The 18,279-nt window shown below is 39.0% G+C and overlaps 1 protein-coding gene across 2 annotated transcripts in view; it reads right to left on the bottom strand.

Moving 5' to 3' along the window:
• The window catches only part of LOC149285563 (storkhead-box protein 2-like), an 81,706-nt gene that overhangs the window by 34,071 nt on the left and 29,356 nt on the right, over positions 1 to 18,279 (bottom strand). The window contains exon 1 of one of the 2 annotated variants that reach the window (XM_089495210.1): positions 10,992 to 11,157. The exons of the other annotated variant lie outside the window; for it this stretch is intronic. Coding sequence (XP_089351336.1) covers positions 10,992 to 11,157 — 166 coding nt within the window. Of the gene's footprint in view, positions 1 to 10,991; positions 11,158 to 18,279 lie in introns of those variants that run through there. 2 annotated transcript variants of the gene reach the window in all.

The following is an 18,279-nucleotide window of genomic DNA, read 5'->3' as shown; positions in this document are numbered from 1 at the left end:
ACTAGTTTGATAAATATTGTGTTTGGGTTCTCGTAACAAAATAAGAATGTTAATGTAAATTTTAAGTTGTTTTTTAACATCCAGTTCATTAAATTTGAAATAAACGAAAAGTTTGCATATTGGTTTTTTTTTTATCCGATTAGTCGAAAAAAATAATCGGCCAACTAATCGATTATTAAAATAATCGTTAGTTGCAGCCCTACTTCAGTCTTTTGGATTGTCTTTGCGAGTATTGTAATCGTAGAGTGCTATTTCCTAAGGAGGTGGCTGATGCTTTGCCACATTAGTAACCACAAAAAGGTATTTCCCTTGTTTAATGTAATGGTCGGAATTTCACAGCTTTATCATGCACCAATACACACTATATTTGGGTCAGCAGACTCATAGCTAAATAAACTACGATGAATCTCTCTAAAGTTTGAGGCTTGCACATGGATTAAAAAACCCATGGGAAAAGTTGAGCAGAGAAAAACAAAAAACAAAAGTCTACTTGGTGGGCGCTTTTGTTTTCTTGGTAGATTGCAGTTGGGTCTCTGATGTCTCCTGATAAATTGTCGCTGTCGACCTGAAAGCAATCTATTATATATACCATCCTTCGCTTCACACATGTTGGACAATGGAGAATCACCCTGCTGAAAGGAGGATAAATAGTACTGCAACAGCTTATTCACATGGTATAATCAGTTCCCTGCCAAAAAAGGCTAAATCAGGTAATAGCTGTGAAAATAAATAAAAGGTATAAAAAATATCAAGATGTTGTGTTATTTTAATGGGCATTTCCTGCCAAATTCGGGTGAGAGCTGCAAAACAAACTATAAAACCACATTAAATTATTGTACCATATGACATGCAGTACAATATGGGGTCACGACATACCCAACAACATGTAAATTAAACACAAAAACAACAACAAAAAAAAGGCATTCGGCGAGATGCAGCTTAGCCTGGCTACTATCTAAAATTGAAATCAGAAATGTAAAGCAGCTGCAAGTATTTATTTTTTTATAGCGCCACTATATTCCTTAGCGATGTATAATGCGTAGATAGGACATAAGTAGTATATAACATAAAATTTTGACTTTCAGAAAAAAATATGTGAGGGCAGCCCTGCTCAACAAGCTTACATACATCCAGGAGGTCTCCTACCAAGTACGCAGAAATAAAGCCTTGTTTTGGTATAAACATGTTCCCAGTGTTCAAATCGCTATACCATGGGTCAGTTCAGTGGCAGCCAGAATAAGCAAATAAATGGAAGCAAGCATTCCAATACTTTACATTACATATTTAAATATCATATACTCAGTATATGGATAACAGTATTTAGACACCTGACCACTGCAGAAACAGGGACTTTGATGGCATTGTGTTCTAAATACATAGACATTAGTTAGTTAGTCCCCCCCCCCTTTGCAGCTATAACCGCTTCCACTCTTCTGGGAAGGTTTTGCACAGGATTCCACAGTGGGGCATATATATATTATACACACACACACCAATAGGTAAGCTCATGTCCCAGTTTGAAATAGATGATAATGAGCAACCTCTCCAAACAGAAATACATGGTAGTTTATTTTAAAGGAAACTGTGGGTATATATCATACCCAGATCCACGATCCTGCGCTCTACAGCTGAATGTTACTCAATTAATTTGTTCTTGGCTAACAGATTATATCGTTGTCTTTGCCATGGGGATATGCTGCCAAGAACTGGATGGAAGAAAAGACCTTAGATGGAAAGATGCTTATTGGAGGTGTGTTCTCTGCATGGGAGGACTTGGTATATGGAATGATTACATGGTTTAAGACTAGAAGTTACTACCATAACAGACATATCTGATAAGGCAAGAAACAACGCACACACATGCATTTTAGAGCAAGTGAAACAATAGGCGACCTCTAGGCAGGAAGACAGAGAGAGAATGAAAGAGCGAGTGAATGACAAGCCCCTAGGCTGTCGGCTGTGTGGTGGATCTGAGGTCTGGATAAAACACAACCTCGATTCTAAGAAGAAAGAAAAATAAAAAAAACACATCTTATAATCAAGCAATAAATACTGTAATTAGCCAAAAGTAACATTTTATCATAAGAGTCAAGTCTGTTTTTCCCCTCATTTTAATTTCCACTGAAGGAAAGGAAAAAAATAAAAAACAAAAAGGTGGTTCAATGTTTCAAAAGAAAATAAGAATAGACATACTAAAACGTGAGACTGGTTAGGTGAAATGGTTTTAAAACTTCTTTATAAACATACAGATTTATATGGAACTATCACTTTTTGTTAGTATCTTTAAATGTTGTATTTTGTTTTTAAAAAGTAGTTTACAAAATTCCCACACTTGTCACGTGTATGTGGTGTTACCTTGGCTAGACAAACAACCTGACTCCATATAATACTCTGTTGTGGTAAGCAATAGAATGGCTTGGTCCAAATCACTCAGACCTCAAAGCTGACTAATTAAAACCTATGGAGGAAAAGATTTCATTGGACAAGCAGGATTTCATTCACCCTGTATAAAAAAACTAGCTCAGTGTGTTGTTGAAAAGCAAAAAGCAGCCAAAATATCACGTCTGACAACAATGGCAGACTCAAGGTCTGAGGTTTACTGGAGAATGAAATAATGCTAATCTACATTACTGTATACAGTGCAGTATTTAACTCTAATAATATTTGTTTTTCCATGAGTCCCTCTTTAATCCTCTAAGTTTTTTCCATGGGACTTGCTCTGTAATTACTCTTACAAGTTACAATAATCAGCATTCCTTTTGGCTGCAATGTTATTTACCCTAAACTAAAAAAAACCGCAGTTGTTAAACAGATCACCTTTCATTACTGAATGAAAATAACCATAAACCATCATCCTCTAGCCAAGATGTATGTCAAAGATAACAAGAAGGGGCTCCGTGTAATGAAGGTGAACAATATCTGTAATGCATCACTCCCCGACACACAAAAGGGTTAATTAGCCAACAAATAAGGCCTTGAATAAACTGCAATGCAGGGAAGTTCCTCTACTCTATTTATTTAAGCAGATCTATAACGTGTGGTGGCAGTTCTTCACGCTGAATGTTTACACTCCTAACCTGCTCCTTCCATATAGCCATACCAGCAGAACATGTAACTGTGCCAGATCTGCAGAGTCTATTCAACTTCACATCGTTCTGTCCAACCAGTTCTGTAAAATAAACATCAAATCACCCGACTGAAAGCGATACCCCTCGCTTCTGACAGCTGCAATTTCTTCTATTGGGATCAGTGGAACGAACATTAAAGTTATGAACGTGACCTGGAGGTACTCATGGAAATGTTAAGTCTATAGGTATTCTTGCTTGCTTGCAGGAGATGCATCCCATCTAGCACATATGTAGATACACCATGCCAGTCAGCTCTAGCACCGGTCCATGCAAGATTTCCAGGGGGTCTAATGAGACCACCTATGCAAATGCACATTCGTCACTCTTCCCGACTTCAGAGAAAGCTCTTTCCTGCCAGTGATTGGCTGCTTTTATAGTGGAAGTTGGAGTGGGTGGTGTATTTTACGTTTCTTGTAAGTGTTAAAACCAAAAACATAAAAAAAAGACAAACCAAAATTAGACATCTACCCAGTAATAAAAAAACCTGGTTATAATGTTTTAGATAAGGTCTATATTCATTTTTTTATGTTACAGGACATAAGTAGTACATCACATTACAATTTGGACTTGAGCAATAGGCCATAATATTTCTATATTTAATTTTACCCAGATATAGGAATGGAGCTCTCACATTTCGCAGCACCTTCATGCATAATGCATCACAGTAGCATAACCCGATGCTCTTCTTTTCCTGGGTATGCAAGATTCACAAACTGTCTATAAATAACCTGAAGTGAACTCAAGTCCTTTAACACTTTCAGCCCCCTTAGGACGTGCTGGTACATCCTTAAACATGCGGCAAGAAGCCCATCAGGACGCACCAGGACATCCTCACTTTGGACTCTCCCCGGTCGGCACAAGCCAGTCTTCCTGCAAACGCCAATACACCATCATTCAAGGAATCCCCAATCACATGGAGATGCCCTTCCCGTAGATGTCACTTGCTGACCCACTAGAAGTTCACATAGATTGCAATCAGCAATGTCAGGCTATAGAGCAGGAGGGAGAGAAATTCTTCCTCTTCTTCCAAAAAATGAATAAATTAAATGTATGATTTGTATTAAAAAAAAACCACCTATGAATACAATATAAATATATAGCGACCCCAGTGATGTCACCATATCAGTGGCACCAAATACGTATGACAGATATCTTGAGCCATACTGTACTTAGAACAGTGCAGGGAAGAAAAGAAAAAAATATATAACAAAATCACTAACCCAAACCCTACATAGTATTAAAAAAATATGTAGTATGGCAATATATAAAGCATGTGGCCCTCTTTAACACAAAAAAATATGTATGTAAGGTATGACTAATCAAGAGATGTTGACGAACATAAATTTGGTCATTGTATAGCCGTGGCACTTACCGTATAGAAGAAAAATGTAGGAAAATAATACCCTTTTTGTAATCTTCCTTATTTTAGTACCTATTTTCACTAATTATTATTGTTTTATGTATTTCTATAGTTTTAAAAGAAGGCCCTCTTCTCATGATATATAATTTGTCCAGGTTCATCAAACATGGAAGAGGGAAATTGAGGTTTACAAGCCATTTTGTAGAAATCACAAATACATTTTGGTCCTTAGGTTAAAAACCCCTGGGCCTGAAAAAGGTTAAGATATTGAGGGTTATGTATAAAAAGTTAATCTACTGGAAAGTGGCGCAGCCATCATAGCAACTAAATGAACTGCTTTTGCTGACAGCTTACCACTCATGCCACTCTGAGCAATAATTACACTTTCTACACAACCCTAAGTGTGTAAGGCATCAATAAGTATACTAAAAATTTTATATAATGGCAATGAAACAAGTAGTGGGGCAAGCCTGAAAAAATGAAGAAGAATTATACAATACGGATAAGATCATGCTCCAATTATCAATGGAAATGTCCAGCAGAGGTCCATTCCATTGATATACCCTCATAATTGTAATTATTACTATAATAAAATGAAAATGTCCCCTAAGTAGTCGTCACTTTACGTCCACTGTCCTCTCGGCAGAGAGCTGTGATATGACATCTTAAAGGTGCATGGCACAGCCTCCATAGTGTGAACGGACTGGTTGGGGACATCAGAGATCTCTCTTGTAACCGGCCAACTAAGTAGCGCCATAGCAGAGGCTCATATAGCATCCCAGCATGCCTCAATAAACCTCTATTTTGGTTTAGTTTACTTTTATTACACTGTGGTGACAGATACTAATGATAAAGCTTTCCAGAATGACCCGTTCATGCCAAAAAATGCCCCCTACCTTAATTTTGGTCTTGGATGCCATTATATTGTTGCTTCTATAGGAAGGTTACAATGGAAGACTGGCTAAAAGATTAGCCATTAACAGAATAAAATATAGGACACCAGCATTCTATTTTGATAATTGTATAAACATCTGACAAAAACGCATTAAACAAGTTGCAAATTTTGCCTTATAACATTATACTACACGTTCACACAATGTGTGTTCTTTCCAGCAACGTGTCTTAAAACGATTGCATGTTACACAACCCTCCTTTCTTCGTGTCAATGAGAAAAGTCAGAACTTGGCCACGGTTGACTGAAAAAGTTGAAGAAAGTAGCCAATGTGTATAAACATTTAAAATGAAGGGTGAGGTTTCTCTTAATAAAAGATTAAGGGGCGGGCAACCTTGGTTCACTTGTGCATGTTGACATGGATATCATATATTCTAAGCAATATTTCTTTGGATGAGGAGCCATGAACTCTAGTAGATTATTATTCTCTTTTATTGTATATTATATACACAGTCATGCATAACCGTTCGACCCGTGTTTGCTTATGAGTGAAAAAACGATAATGTATGTAGTATTTGGAGTAAACTGACAGAAGACATCAGCATGAAAAAAAAAAAGAGAGGAAAAGGAGAATTTGGTTGTGTCAAGACGTGAAATAACCCAGGTGCCAGAGGGCCATAGATCCTAAAAACATGTTATTGCTGCTTGTAAACATTTTGGAAAATTGTATATAGAACTCCTTCCAAATATAAAACACTAATTGGCTTCTAAGTATCTTTATATAGCTATATCTACAAGTAAATTTCAAGTTCTGATTTATGTGTTTTAGGATTTACTAGTTTTGTTTAGAGCGGCTTAAAAAACCAATGCAAGTTTGTAAAAATATCCATCCATCAGAATAACCTCGCTAATGCTTTACAAACGGCTTCAATAAACTACAGTGCAAAAAAACAAAACATGCTTTTGTAAAGATCCTAACGGTGGAAGATATCAAGATGTTAGCAGTAACAGTTTCGGGTCACACTCTAAGCAGCACTGATGATAAATATTATGCGTATGATATAATATAAAAGTATATGGGAAAAACAAAATGCTTATAACAGGTGCGTAGGGATTTAAGGTAAAGTATTTTTGCTTAGTTTTTTGTCTGCTAAACTGCTACGATTTCATTATTAGATTTTGTAGAACACTTGGTTGAATGGACTTAGCAGAGTGAAAGTGGTATTTTTATTTTTTTTATAAAGTAAAGCAGTATTCATGTTTCCCTTTAAAATCTGAGCTTGCTTCTCGGTGTCTGTTTCATTGTCATGCCAAGTTGTCTATTCAAGTACCTGCACTATTCAAAAACACCTATCCCTCACTGGCCATTAAAGAACTTCCGCTAGCCCACCACACTTGGCGGTTAATCAATAACCCCCTGGAATTCAACGGGCTATTGGCTACATGGCTAATGAAAAGACTAACCATTAAAATACAAATTAGATTTCACACACTAAAACAACAGAATGTTTTTCAAAATCAGCACTTTCCATAGGCTTTGTTACAATAATGATAAATCTACCCAATACAAAGCAAACGAAGGCCTGATCTAACGAGACAATTACCGCTCCATCCCCTCCCACCGCCAAATGATGATTGGTGTCACCGCATTACTCCTGTATGTCTTGGCTCTGTCATTCTAGCGTTATCATGCTTGTGGAGGTAGGGTGAAGAGCGAACAGTTATTTTAAAGGTTCTAACCTTATTCTCAGTTCTGATATACATCATCAGAATAGTCAGACAAGAGCAGGGCCCCTTTCTCCTTTTGTACCAATATTTCTGTGTGTTTATCAATGTTAACTTTGTAGATTGTACATTTTAACCCCTTCAATCCCAGGGGTTTTTGGTACCTCAAAGCCCAGAGCAATTTTGCCATTTTTGGGGTATGTCGGTTTAGCGATGATTCTCTGTTCCTGTGAATAGTGTACCCATGTAAACTATATATTGTTTTTTCAAGGAGAGATAGAGCTTTCGTTTGATACCATAGTTGGATACCATTAGCTGAAAATTTAGAATGAGAAATTTAGTAAAAACTAGTGAAGATTAGAAAAATAAACTAATTTTTTTCCCTCTGAATCCTCACAAAATTAGGTAAAGTGATGGAAAATCCCCTCCAAGTTTATTAATTCAGGTGTCCTGATTTCAGAAATACCTAATTTATATAGATTTTCCAGACTTTCCCAGCACCAGGGAGCATACTATTAGGTGTACAATTTTGTATAATTTTTATGCCTATGGCTTAACGGGTTAACTGGCTAGATGTTATATGTTATACTGGCTAGATGTTATGCTACGACAATGGGAAGTAAGGTTATTTAATAATTTTTTTATTATCTTTTTTTATATATATTTTTTTTACATTTTATTTAATTTTTTTATATTATTTTTACACAGAAATGGTTAGAGGTCCTCCTAGGGACCTCCTGAACATGCCAGTGATGTCACAATGACATCACAGCTCACATTATATATATTTTTTTATTATTTATATTATTATTTTAATGATTTATTTAATATTTTTTAAATGGACTAACGTTTTTTTTTCTGCTTTTCTCTTTCAGGACGGGAGGGGGAGCGAGAGAGATGGTTTCTCACTCCCCTCCCCGCGATCCCCCTGCACCGATCACACTGTGATCTCTATGCAGGTCCTCAGACTTGCATTGAGATCGCAGCGTCTCTTTGCCTCATTGGAGGGCAGGATATCCCCGCAGGCGATATCCTGTCCTCCGATGACCTTCCGGGTTATGTCAGCAGTGAGGCAACCTGGAAGGTTGCAAACGCGCGATCGGGCACTTTCAACTGTAACAGCTTACCGGCTTTCATGCCGGAAGCTGTTACAGGAGATCGGGCAGCAGAAAGCCGGCGATGCCGGCTTCTGCTGCCAGGGGGGAGTCCAGGCTGTAAAACGAAGGGCTGGACGTACCGGGACGTCCATAGGGGTTTCTTAGTGGGCGTTTTTTTGGACGTCCCGGTACGTCTATAGGGGATTGAAGGGGTTAATGGTAATTTTGAATTCTCAGACTGACATGTGTCTGCTTTTGTGTCTTCACCCATTAAACGCAAGTGACCTGCGATCTTGTTAACCTGCTTATTAAGAAATGGTACATTTTCCTCATAAATAATGCTAGGGGATGGAGGTGGGAAAGAAGATGCTCCCTTTTGTAGCATGCAGGCTTTGGGTGGCTGGAAACCTACAAATATATACAATTGTTGCTATACACATTTGTAGCAGGCAATCCGTTACCTGAAAGAAAACCTTTTCCGTGGACCCTTTACTGCTCCACAGAAACAGAGAACAAGTTTTCTTATTCATTTTGCCTCTCGTCCCCTCTTTACAGATCGCTGCACGGCTGATTGTAAAAAAAAGACACAACACGTTCTCACATTTCAGCATCAAGTCAGAGAATAAACTGCCAGATGAGGCCTCCCATAGAGCTAAAGCAGATCCGGGGGATATTTATCACATCTCAATATCTAACTAAGTGACATAATGTAGCTGGCACCAAGACTGTGCAAGGATCTGTAACACAGACAAAATACTCCTAAATAAAGATATTTTTACATGCAGAAATGGAGGGGCAACAAAACATAATGCAGAACAGAAGAGCTGCAATACACGATACACTCCTGCTCAATACAGCTGAGTCAGGCTCACTCAAGTGGCCAAAAGAAAGCCACAACGTCACTGGGAGATGAAGCCGTGTTTCCTATGCGAGCGCAGGCAGCCATATTTATATCATTTATTTCACATGAACACAATGAAAGAAAAATCATAGTATATAAATATTATACACACACACACACACACACACACACACACATCTAGCTATCTATCTATAAGACGTGGGTATTCCCTGAAGGTGATGCAGTCAGTTCCTATTGTAGGTGAATAAGTCTTGTTGATGCCTACATTTCTGAGGTTCAGGTTTACAAAATCTTTCAGTGCTTAGATATTTTGTTGATGAAAGCATTGCATTTATATAAAAGATGGAATGGAATCTTCCCAGAGTAACGGAACGGAACCCAAGGACAGAAGAGATAAGCCGAGCTGTTCTAAGGCAGATTGTAGAGGCCTACATTTCTCATTTTATACGATACACAGTTATATGTTACTTACCTATCATATCAAAACAAAATAAAAGCCATGTATGCACAATATAGATTGTGTATAATTATGTGTTATTTTTCTATGCATAGTTATCCAATATCACCCATTATATATAAATACATTTACACACACACACCTATCTCCTATTGCAATCATCCTAATAGCAAGGGTGATAAGAAAGGAAGGCCTTGAAAATGACTTCATAAATACGAATAGACCAACTTCCTTGGAAAATATTCCAAAAAAATAAGACAATCCCAACTAAAATCTAAATTGTGAAGCTACATCATTCACAATGATAAATTAGCACCGTATTAGTAGTGTTATGCATTTAGGATAGAAACGTATTTCAGCCGATGGTTTCGGGGGATTGTGTGAAACATATAAATAATGCATTCACCGATGGATTTATTCCAGGCCTTGCTAAACATGTCTTGGGCGATATCTTCGTCTTGATCACAATGTAGCCCAAGTATGGGCTGTAAAGCTCAATCTTTTTTTTTTTTTTTTTGCAGTCCAGGGCTGCTTTGCATCGCGATTACGCAGCAGTCTTTAAATAGATTTCTTCCACTGCTTAACCATGCCTGTTTCCAGACGCCCCCCTTCATGTACCATATGAATTAGGGGCTCATCAAATAGGTTGTGGTAGAAGTATAACCAAACTGAAAACCATGGGCTACTAGGGTAATCGTTCTGTATTTATCAGTATTCCCATTGCACAAAGCTACAGGATATCACGGAGCTATATAAGTCAATACATAATAAGAAACAACCTTTCTAAAAGGTATCTTTTCAACATTACTGCACCATTTCTGCAGCAGGGATATGCAGCCGCCTCCGGTGTCAGGAGGCTTTTTTCCCTCTGGTGGTTCTTCTAAATGACAGGCAAGAAGCACTAGGTTAGCAGGTAAAAGCAAATCTTCATGAAATACGTATAATATTCTGCCTACAGCATACTGTAAGCACCGGACAAGCAGCTGCACATATGCAGTCAATAATAAGCCCCAAAAAATAAATAAAAAAATAAAAAATGGAGAGAGGGACTGGTGAGATGAGGGCAGCCATTCAGGCTTCCTCCTACAGCCTGGGATCTAAATACGCTGCATACATTATTTGGCAAATAACATTATACCAAGAGGCCTAACTAAAGATGTCAGTGATGTACAAAATGGTGGATGTAGGAACAGCCGACTACAATATATGCATCACATGCCGTTACAATAGCACAAACATGCTGATACATATTACCTGGGTGGACATACACATTGATATACATACGGAAATATGAATAATCATGCAAAACAGGAATGATGCATTTAGATTTGCAGACAGATCCCCCCCCTTGTTACTTTTCTGTCAAACCCATCAAGAAAAAAAGCATCTGTAAATAAATCATTGTACATCTTTATAACAACCACGAACCAATGTGAAGCACAGAAAAAGAAGACAAGAGATTTAACAGACCTGATGTCATATAGCCCCGTGATGCCTGGGAAATGAAAGCTGGTGGGAAGTGTTTGTGCAGGCGATAGTCCTTTTCACTACGGGACCTCATGCGGTCCGAGGCCCGGTCGGAAAAATCAGCACTAGGCCAGGCCCGGCGTAAGGTTGTACTCCGAGTCTTCTTCATTCTGAGGCTACCTGGTGCCTAATTGTCCAGCTGCATGAGACAGGCCTCACCGCTGCTCTTCTTTCTACATCAAAACATTAAGCACACAGCTTGAGCACAGGCTGGAAACATTTTGCCGCTACCTCTTCTAGGAAGCAAGCTGTCGGTCCGTTCGTTCTCTCCCTCGAATGATCCAATTTTACAAACGTCCCACAATGCATTACACTTCATTTGCAATCAATCCAGCTTATAGCTTCCAGATTCATGTGGAGGAAAGGCACATTATGTGGCTTCTCAGCCAAAGAAGGGGAGGGGGAGCGAGCAGAGATTTGTAGCGTGAAAGCTTTGAGATCCCAAACAATAGCTTGATTCAGCATAGGGCTGCTTAGCCAACTGTGAGGCACAACACAAAAGAACCAAGCAAATACCGCTTAAAAAACTGAGAAAAAAAACAAAACAAAAAAAAAAAACCAGGGAATTTGGTCTCAATATAAACCTCTGCACCCAAGATCTTCCAAAAGAAAAAACCGTGTCAAAATCCCAATGGTTGTGGAATTAAGATGAGGCGATGATGACGAAGGTAGATTTTGTTTTTTACTCCTCTCCCTCTTCACCTATCAAGCTCCACGGAGTGAATCAATGAGGCGATGTAAATCGGCATTGCAGGAATCAAGGGGCAATATTCATTTTTCTCAGCCACGCAGCCGCTCCTTACACATCGTGTGTAAAAGAGCCCATTGCATCCTTCACGAGATCATGCACCAATTGTCACAGTGATAAGTAAGAGCTGGTCATATCACGTATATTTGCAGATCAGTCTCTCCTGTCCTCCTTGTTCCGTTCCAGCCTTTGTTTCTGACACTGGTGATATTCCTATTATTATTTTGGTTGTTTTGTTTTTTTTCTTCCCAGAAACACATTCACAAGAACAGAGTTCTACAGCACAATGAGATGCAGTTCTGCTTCCAGGTAATCCCAAATGCTGCAAATCCTGCTCGGTTGCTAGCGTTCCTCTGCTGAATGGCTCTCTGCCTTTGAATGCAGTGAAAAGCTATTGAAGGGCAGGCAGCGAGGCAGCCAACCCAGTCTCATGCTAATCAAGAAGCCGTCTTAACTCTTTCACCCTTGGAAAGGCAGCCTTAAAGCTGCATATTCACACGATATGTCATCAAATCCCAACTTTTCAGAGGGCCATGAGTGGCAGTGTGGCACCACGAAACTGCACCGTTCTGTATGGACAGAGGCAGCAGCTCCTTTCCTTTTCCAGGAGATCAATACCATTCCACTACAGGGTTAAGACAGACACACTGATCCTGTCAGGCATCACATTTTAATGTAAAACACCCTGAGGCTCTCTCAATCCTTGGCTGTAGTCCCAGCCTATAATCAGCTCTCGTCTATTTACATACAAAGCTGTGTATTTTTAGGATAGCCCAGCCCTCTCCAAGAGGGAAAGAAAATGTTTGTATAAAGAAGGGCTTTGGGGAAGGGGGGGTCCAAAACAACTTTTACATATGCGTGTGTGTTTGTGTGCATGTACACTTTAATAAACACAAGACAGACAACAAGGGACAGGTCTTTTGACAGCTGCAAAACACCGCAGTGCAACCCGAGCGGCATAAAACTGATATGGAAGCCTCCGATTTCCTTTCCCACCGAGTGCGGTTTTGTGCGGCTATGTTTGTTGATTGCTACCAACTGGCTCAACAGAATAAAGGGCTGCCACCTCTGCAGAGAGAAAGGCTCAATACAGCTGTTACAAGACTGACAGCTCATGGCTAATTGGCATACATGGCACACTGACAGAGCCACAAAGATCTATTGCTTAACCTCATTTAATTATTTTTCTGAGCACCAGGTGTGTAAAAATAATAAAAGGCTGCCTTAAGGGAATGCCATGACCGAGAATACATAATATCAGATCTTTGGAAAAGAGATCATGTAATCCTTCAAAGCACCATCACAGAAGCACTGGTTACAATGTACAGTATAAGAACGGCTACTAATCTGGCAAACAAAACTTCTTTTCATTTGCCTTTTCAGGACCCCAGAGGTCTCTTCTTCAGATGGAACTTGCATATGTCTGCCCAATAAAAGGTACGCACTTCGAATAAATGGTGGTTTCAGCAGGGCCCTTCTCACCTGTTGTTTCTGTAAGTCGAATTATTATGTTATATACTACTTGTTATGTCCCGTCGACCCATTGTACAGCACTACGGAATATGATGGTGCTATACAAAACAATAAATAATAATAATAAGTTTGCTTTTGCTGGAACCGTTTGATAATTAGTGACTTCAAAAGATTAAAAGAAATCTGCATATGACACGATATCATCACCAAGACGAAATATCAAACACACACATGGTGCCCCCTTGCAAATGTGTAGCAAGGGCAGTAGGACCATGGAGGAGGGTAGCAGCTGCAGCAGGGAAGCCTTTTCAGTTGAAGGCAAGTGTTATTTTTTTCCATTTTGGAAGAATGCATATTTAAGTAATCACAGAGTACTTCAAGAAATCAAGGATATTATACTGTCCGTTTAACCCTAAATCAGGTTTCAATGGCTCTGTGTCTGAAATTATTTTTTCATAAGTTATGGTGGGTAAAGGTGATGGAAAAGTATTATTAAACACTCATCTACAGACACCAGACATGCCAGAAGGCTTGTTTTTCCCTCAGAAATCTCATGAAATTATTTTTCACATCAGACTCAATGTATTAAGCAAGGGCTGGATTTCTCAGCCTGGGGACCAAGTCTAGACACATGGTCCAGTAACACAAGAGTCCAAAAATACATCTGGAGCATGTCATGTTCACTGCACACTATCAAGTCCTGTCTAACAGCGATAACCTAGTAAGACCTACAGAAGAAGCAAACAAGGAATTCAGTCACTGTGTAAAAACAAGTAAAAACTAGACACAAAAAAATGTAATAGCTAAAAATATTAGCATATTTCCCTTCCTTGGATGCTGCCGGGATCTGAACCAATGGGGGGTTTAGAGCTTCCTATAAATATAGCCATTTTTTCTTCCACATGTAATTTCTATTTAAGCACACACACATTACCACGGCTATAGAGCACATTATTCCTGTAAGGTGGTTTATTTATTTATTTATTTTTAAAAGGAGCAGCACAGACTTTCTCCCACACATAGTGCTCTCTGCGGTTCCGAAGACATGGTATGTGGGAAGCTCTTGACGTTGCTTGCGGCTGAAGGCTTATGTCAGGTTGTCCCCACCCAAGTTACTAATGAAGTGAATAGAGTATTCCAAACCATTATTAGGTCTTATTAATAATTAACTGCACCCAATAACTACACATAGATTGACAGACGGACCTAATTCTTAATTTATTATACGTATTGGACGCACAAGCATAGTCAGCAAGCCTTCTCTACACCCATCTAGGACCCATAGGACATATCGCCAATGGGACAGTCTAACGGACACACTAAAACAGCTTCCATATCCTTGCCAGCAGGATATCCATGAACATGCTGTGCACAGACATGGAGAGTGTGTGTGTAATATTATATTATATATATATATATATACGCACACACACACACACACACACGCACCGCTCCCATTGAAATAAATGTAAGTTGAGCTGCTAGCCACAGTATTTAGCTCATGTGAAGCATACTTAAGCATGTCTTCAACTTCAGTGACAGCAGGTAGAGACACGAATTAAAAAAATGCTTCATTGCAAAAAAAGAATCTCAAAGCAAAAATCACATAACAAATGTATAAGTATCACAACACTCAAATAGTACACAACTAGTGCATTTTAATGTTAGATGACTAAATATTATTTGGCAGCTCCCTACTTGGTAATCGCCCAAGAAGCCCTGAGTGTGGTTTTAATAAGCACTGCTGTCTTCTCACAACTACCAACCCGCACCCTAGTCAAAGAAGGGATTTATAGCAGTGCAGGCACCAAAAATCAATAATCTTATATGAAAATGTTCCTAATTTTGTTTTTTTATATGCAGGCCATGCTGCAACTCATAGCTCTGCACTAAACTCAATCAATATAAGTCAGTGTGAGATTTTAGGCACAGGTCCCAGTAAATATCGACCTGATCATTGGGAACTAGCTATCAGGAAATCAATATAATTGCAGTATGTTTGCACAATAGCTTGTCTCACACTCAGAAGTCAGTCTGGGGGGAAAAAAACCTTTTATGCTATTTTACTATACGAAGACAACAGAAAATCATTTCTATGAGTCATACACTGAAAATCATTCATAATCTACTTCTACATTCCCTATTTAAAAATGTTTAACCCCTTAAGGACCGGGCTCATTTTTTCTTTTTGTACCCTGTGGGACTGAGGCTGTTCAGCTGTAATTTTCTCCTCACCCATTTAGTGTACCCACACATGTTATATATTGGATTTTTCAGGGCAAGATGGGCTTTCTTCAGATACCATATGTTTTGATCATATCATCTTATTTACTATAAAAAAAAATAATAACACATGGTGAAAATTTGAAAAAAAAAACACCTTTTATGACTTTTCTTTGAAAAATCTTTTACTCACCTACAAAAGGAAGTAAAAAAACTAGCTAAATAGATTCTACTATTTGTCCTGAGTTTAGAAAAATAATGTTTTATGTTTTTTTGCTGTTTTTTGTAAGTTATTGGGCAATAAGAACAAGTAGCGTTTTATGATTTCCAAACCTTTTTTTCCAAATCTGGTCATTCTGCCTCCATCTCCTGTTTGGAACATCTTTGAAGCCGGTTAACTCAATTAATCCCATTCAAACCATATATTTTTGAAAAATAGACACCCCAGGGTATTTCAAATGCTGGTATTTTAATCCTTTCCAAGCACTAATTATACAACCACACTTTGTCAAACTTTGTAATAGTAATTTTTTTTATTTAATTTTTTCACACGAACTGTAATTTAGTTATAAATATAAAGGTCCTGGTATATGTGACTGTCAAACAACACTCCAATATGTGTTCAGCAACATCTCCTGAGTATGGTGATACCCCACATGTATAGGTTTGTCAGATTGTTTGGCTCTTTTGGGGCATGCGTAATTCTGGTAGTCATTTGGTCATTCTGCCTCTATCTCCTCTTTGGAACATCTTTGAAGCCGACTACTTCAATTTACCCCATCAATCCATATATTTTTGAGAACTAGACACCACAAAGTATTTCAAATGCTGGTATTTTAACCCTTTTACGCATGAGATTCTACCACCTGCCTTTCCCAAAATTTAATTTTGTATTTTTTTTCCACACAAATTGTACTTCAGGAATAAATTCATAGCTCCTGGTATGCGTCACTATCAAACAACCCCCTAATGTGTGTTCAGCAACATCTCTCGAGTGCAGTGATACCCCACATGCATGGGTTTGTCGGGTTGTTTGAGATTTAAAATCCCACATTTGGGAAGTGCGCTTTTTTTCTCTATTTTGTACCTATGCCTCAAATGTATCTTTGAGCCCGGCCACTCCAATTTACCCCATCAAGCCATTTTTTATTAAATTAGACACCCCTTGGTTATTTGAAGTGCTTTTATTTTAGCTCTTTCTATGTTGAGATTTTTTTAGAAATTTTAGCACTTGCTCAAAAGAATGAACTTTATTTTATTATTTTTTTTCCCTACACATTTTGCTGGTACTGGATGGTTCCTCTGGTGACATCACTGGATAATTATTTTTAAATGTTACCACTTTTTTTTTTTTTAGCATTTTTTTTCTTTTTTATATTTTACTAATCACATTGTGATTGGAAAGCTGGGCTCCATTGACTTGCATGGTTGAATGCAGTACCTGTATTAAACCTGCAAGTGGAGCCAGAGTTCTCTAGAGGGTCTGGAGACCTTCTAGCGAACTTTTTCAACTTTATTATTTATTTTTTTTACAGGGCGGCCGCCATCTTGCGGATGGTGAAGATCACCGGCAGTGGCGTCCACCGCCATACAATGTATGGCGGATGTTGACGCCCCGGGGAGGGACCAGACATGGCCCCTGATGCTGATCTCGGCGTTACTGAATGCCTCGACATCGAGGCATTACAGCAACGCCGTTTAAGTGAAGAAAGTGATCGTTGATCACTTTCTAAGCTTATTAAATTTTTTGACGGTTCAGGACCGTCAAAGGTCGTTAAGTGACCGTTTTTCTGCGACGGTCCTGAACCGGCAAAGGTCATTAAGGGGTTAATAATCTTTAACAGGAATGGAGATTCTGAGCCTGGTCTTCTCGTCCAACATCAGTGCCTGACCTCACAAATGCTCTACTGGATGAATGGGCAAAAATCCCCAGAGAAACTCTTCAAAATCTTGTGGAAAGCCTTCCCACAAGTGTAGAAACACACTATTAACGTCATCAAAGTCCTTGTAGGTTTAATAGCCAGGTGTCCCAATACTTTTGTCCACATAGTGTAGCATGATCATACCAAAACATGGCCACTAGGATGTAGTTTGGAACGATCTTGCATTGTAGGAGTTATGACACCTAATGACATCAGCATAATCCATTATTTTCTATAACCCTCTGTATACATACTTCCAGCACAAGAAAAAATACTCAGAAAAGCTAAAGTGACTTGTGATTGAGAAACTAACACTGGGTCACAAAGTTCTGTGCAGGGTGAAATGCATTGAGCTCCAAGGACCACCTTGCTAAGCACTGTGATCTAGCTAAAGGGACACCCCAGCCATCATATGCACTTTCATGCTGTGTGGCCCTTTAACATTTTCGTGGTGTCCTTTTTCCCCTTCTCTTGCTATTTCCTGTACAAGACAAATGCATGGAGAAATTGGCAGTTAGAGAAGACTGGGTAGGGCCTGCTGCTGACAAAACTGAAGCGGACAAGGAGCGGGGGTTCTGCAGATAACCCAGAAGCAAAGGGAAATGCACATGATTTCATACCATAATAATACGGCTTATTATACGCTGGGAGGATATGGAGGCCTAACCCGTTAAGAAAAAGTCTCCTTACCTGAGCGCGGCACACGGTGACTCCACCCAGCGGAGCGCTCCTCACTTCCGCCCACTACAAACGCGCAGCGCCTAAGCGCACCCTTCGAATGTTAATACTAATTGGAGGATGGAGCTCCGCCATTTGTAGGGAAACATGTCTGCTTTGCATATCTCCACCGTCCTCGCAGATGCTA

The sequence above is a fragment of the Sceloporus occidentalis genome, unplaced genomic scaffold (assembly GCF_023333645.1).
Source record: "Sceloporus occidentalis isolate IW3139 unplaced genomic scaffold, rSceOcc1.0.p SCAF_77, whole genome shotgun sequence".
NCBI lineage: Eukaryota > Metazoa > Chordata > Lepidosauria > Squamata > Phrynosomatidae > Sceloporus > Sceloporus occidentalis.
This window is presented reverse-complemented; position numbering and strand designations above follow the sequence as displayed.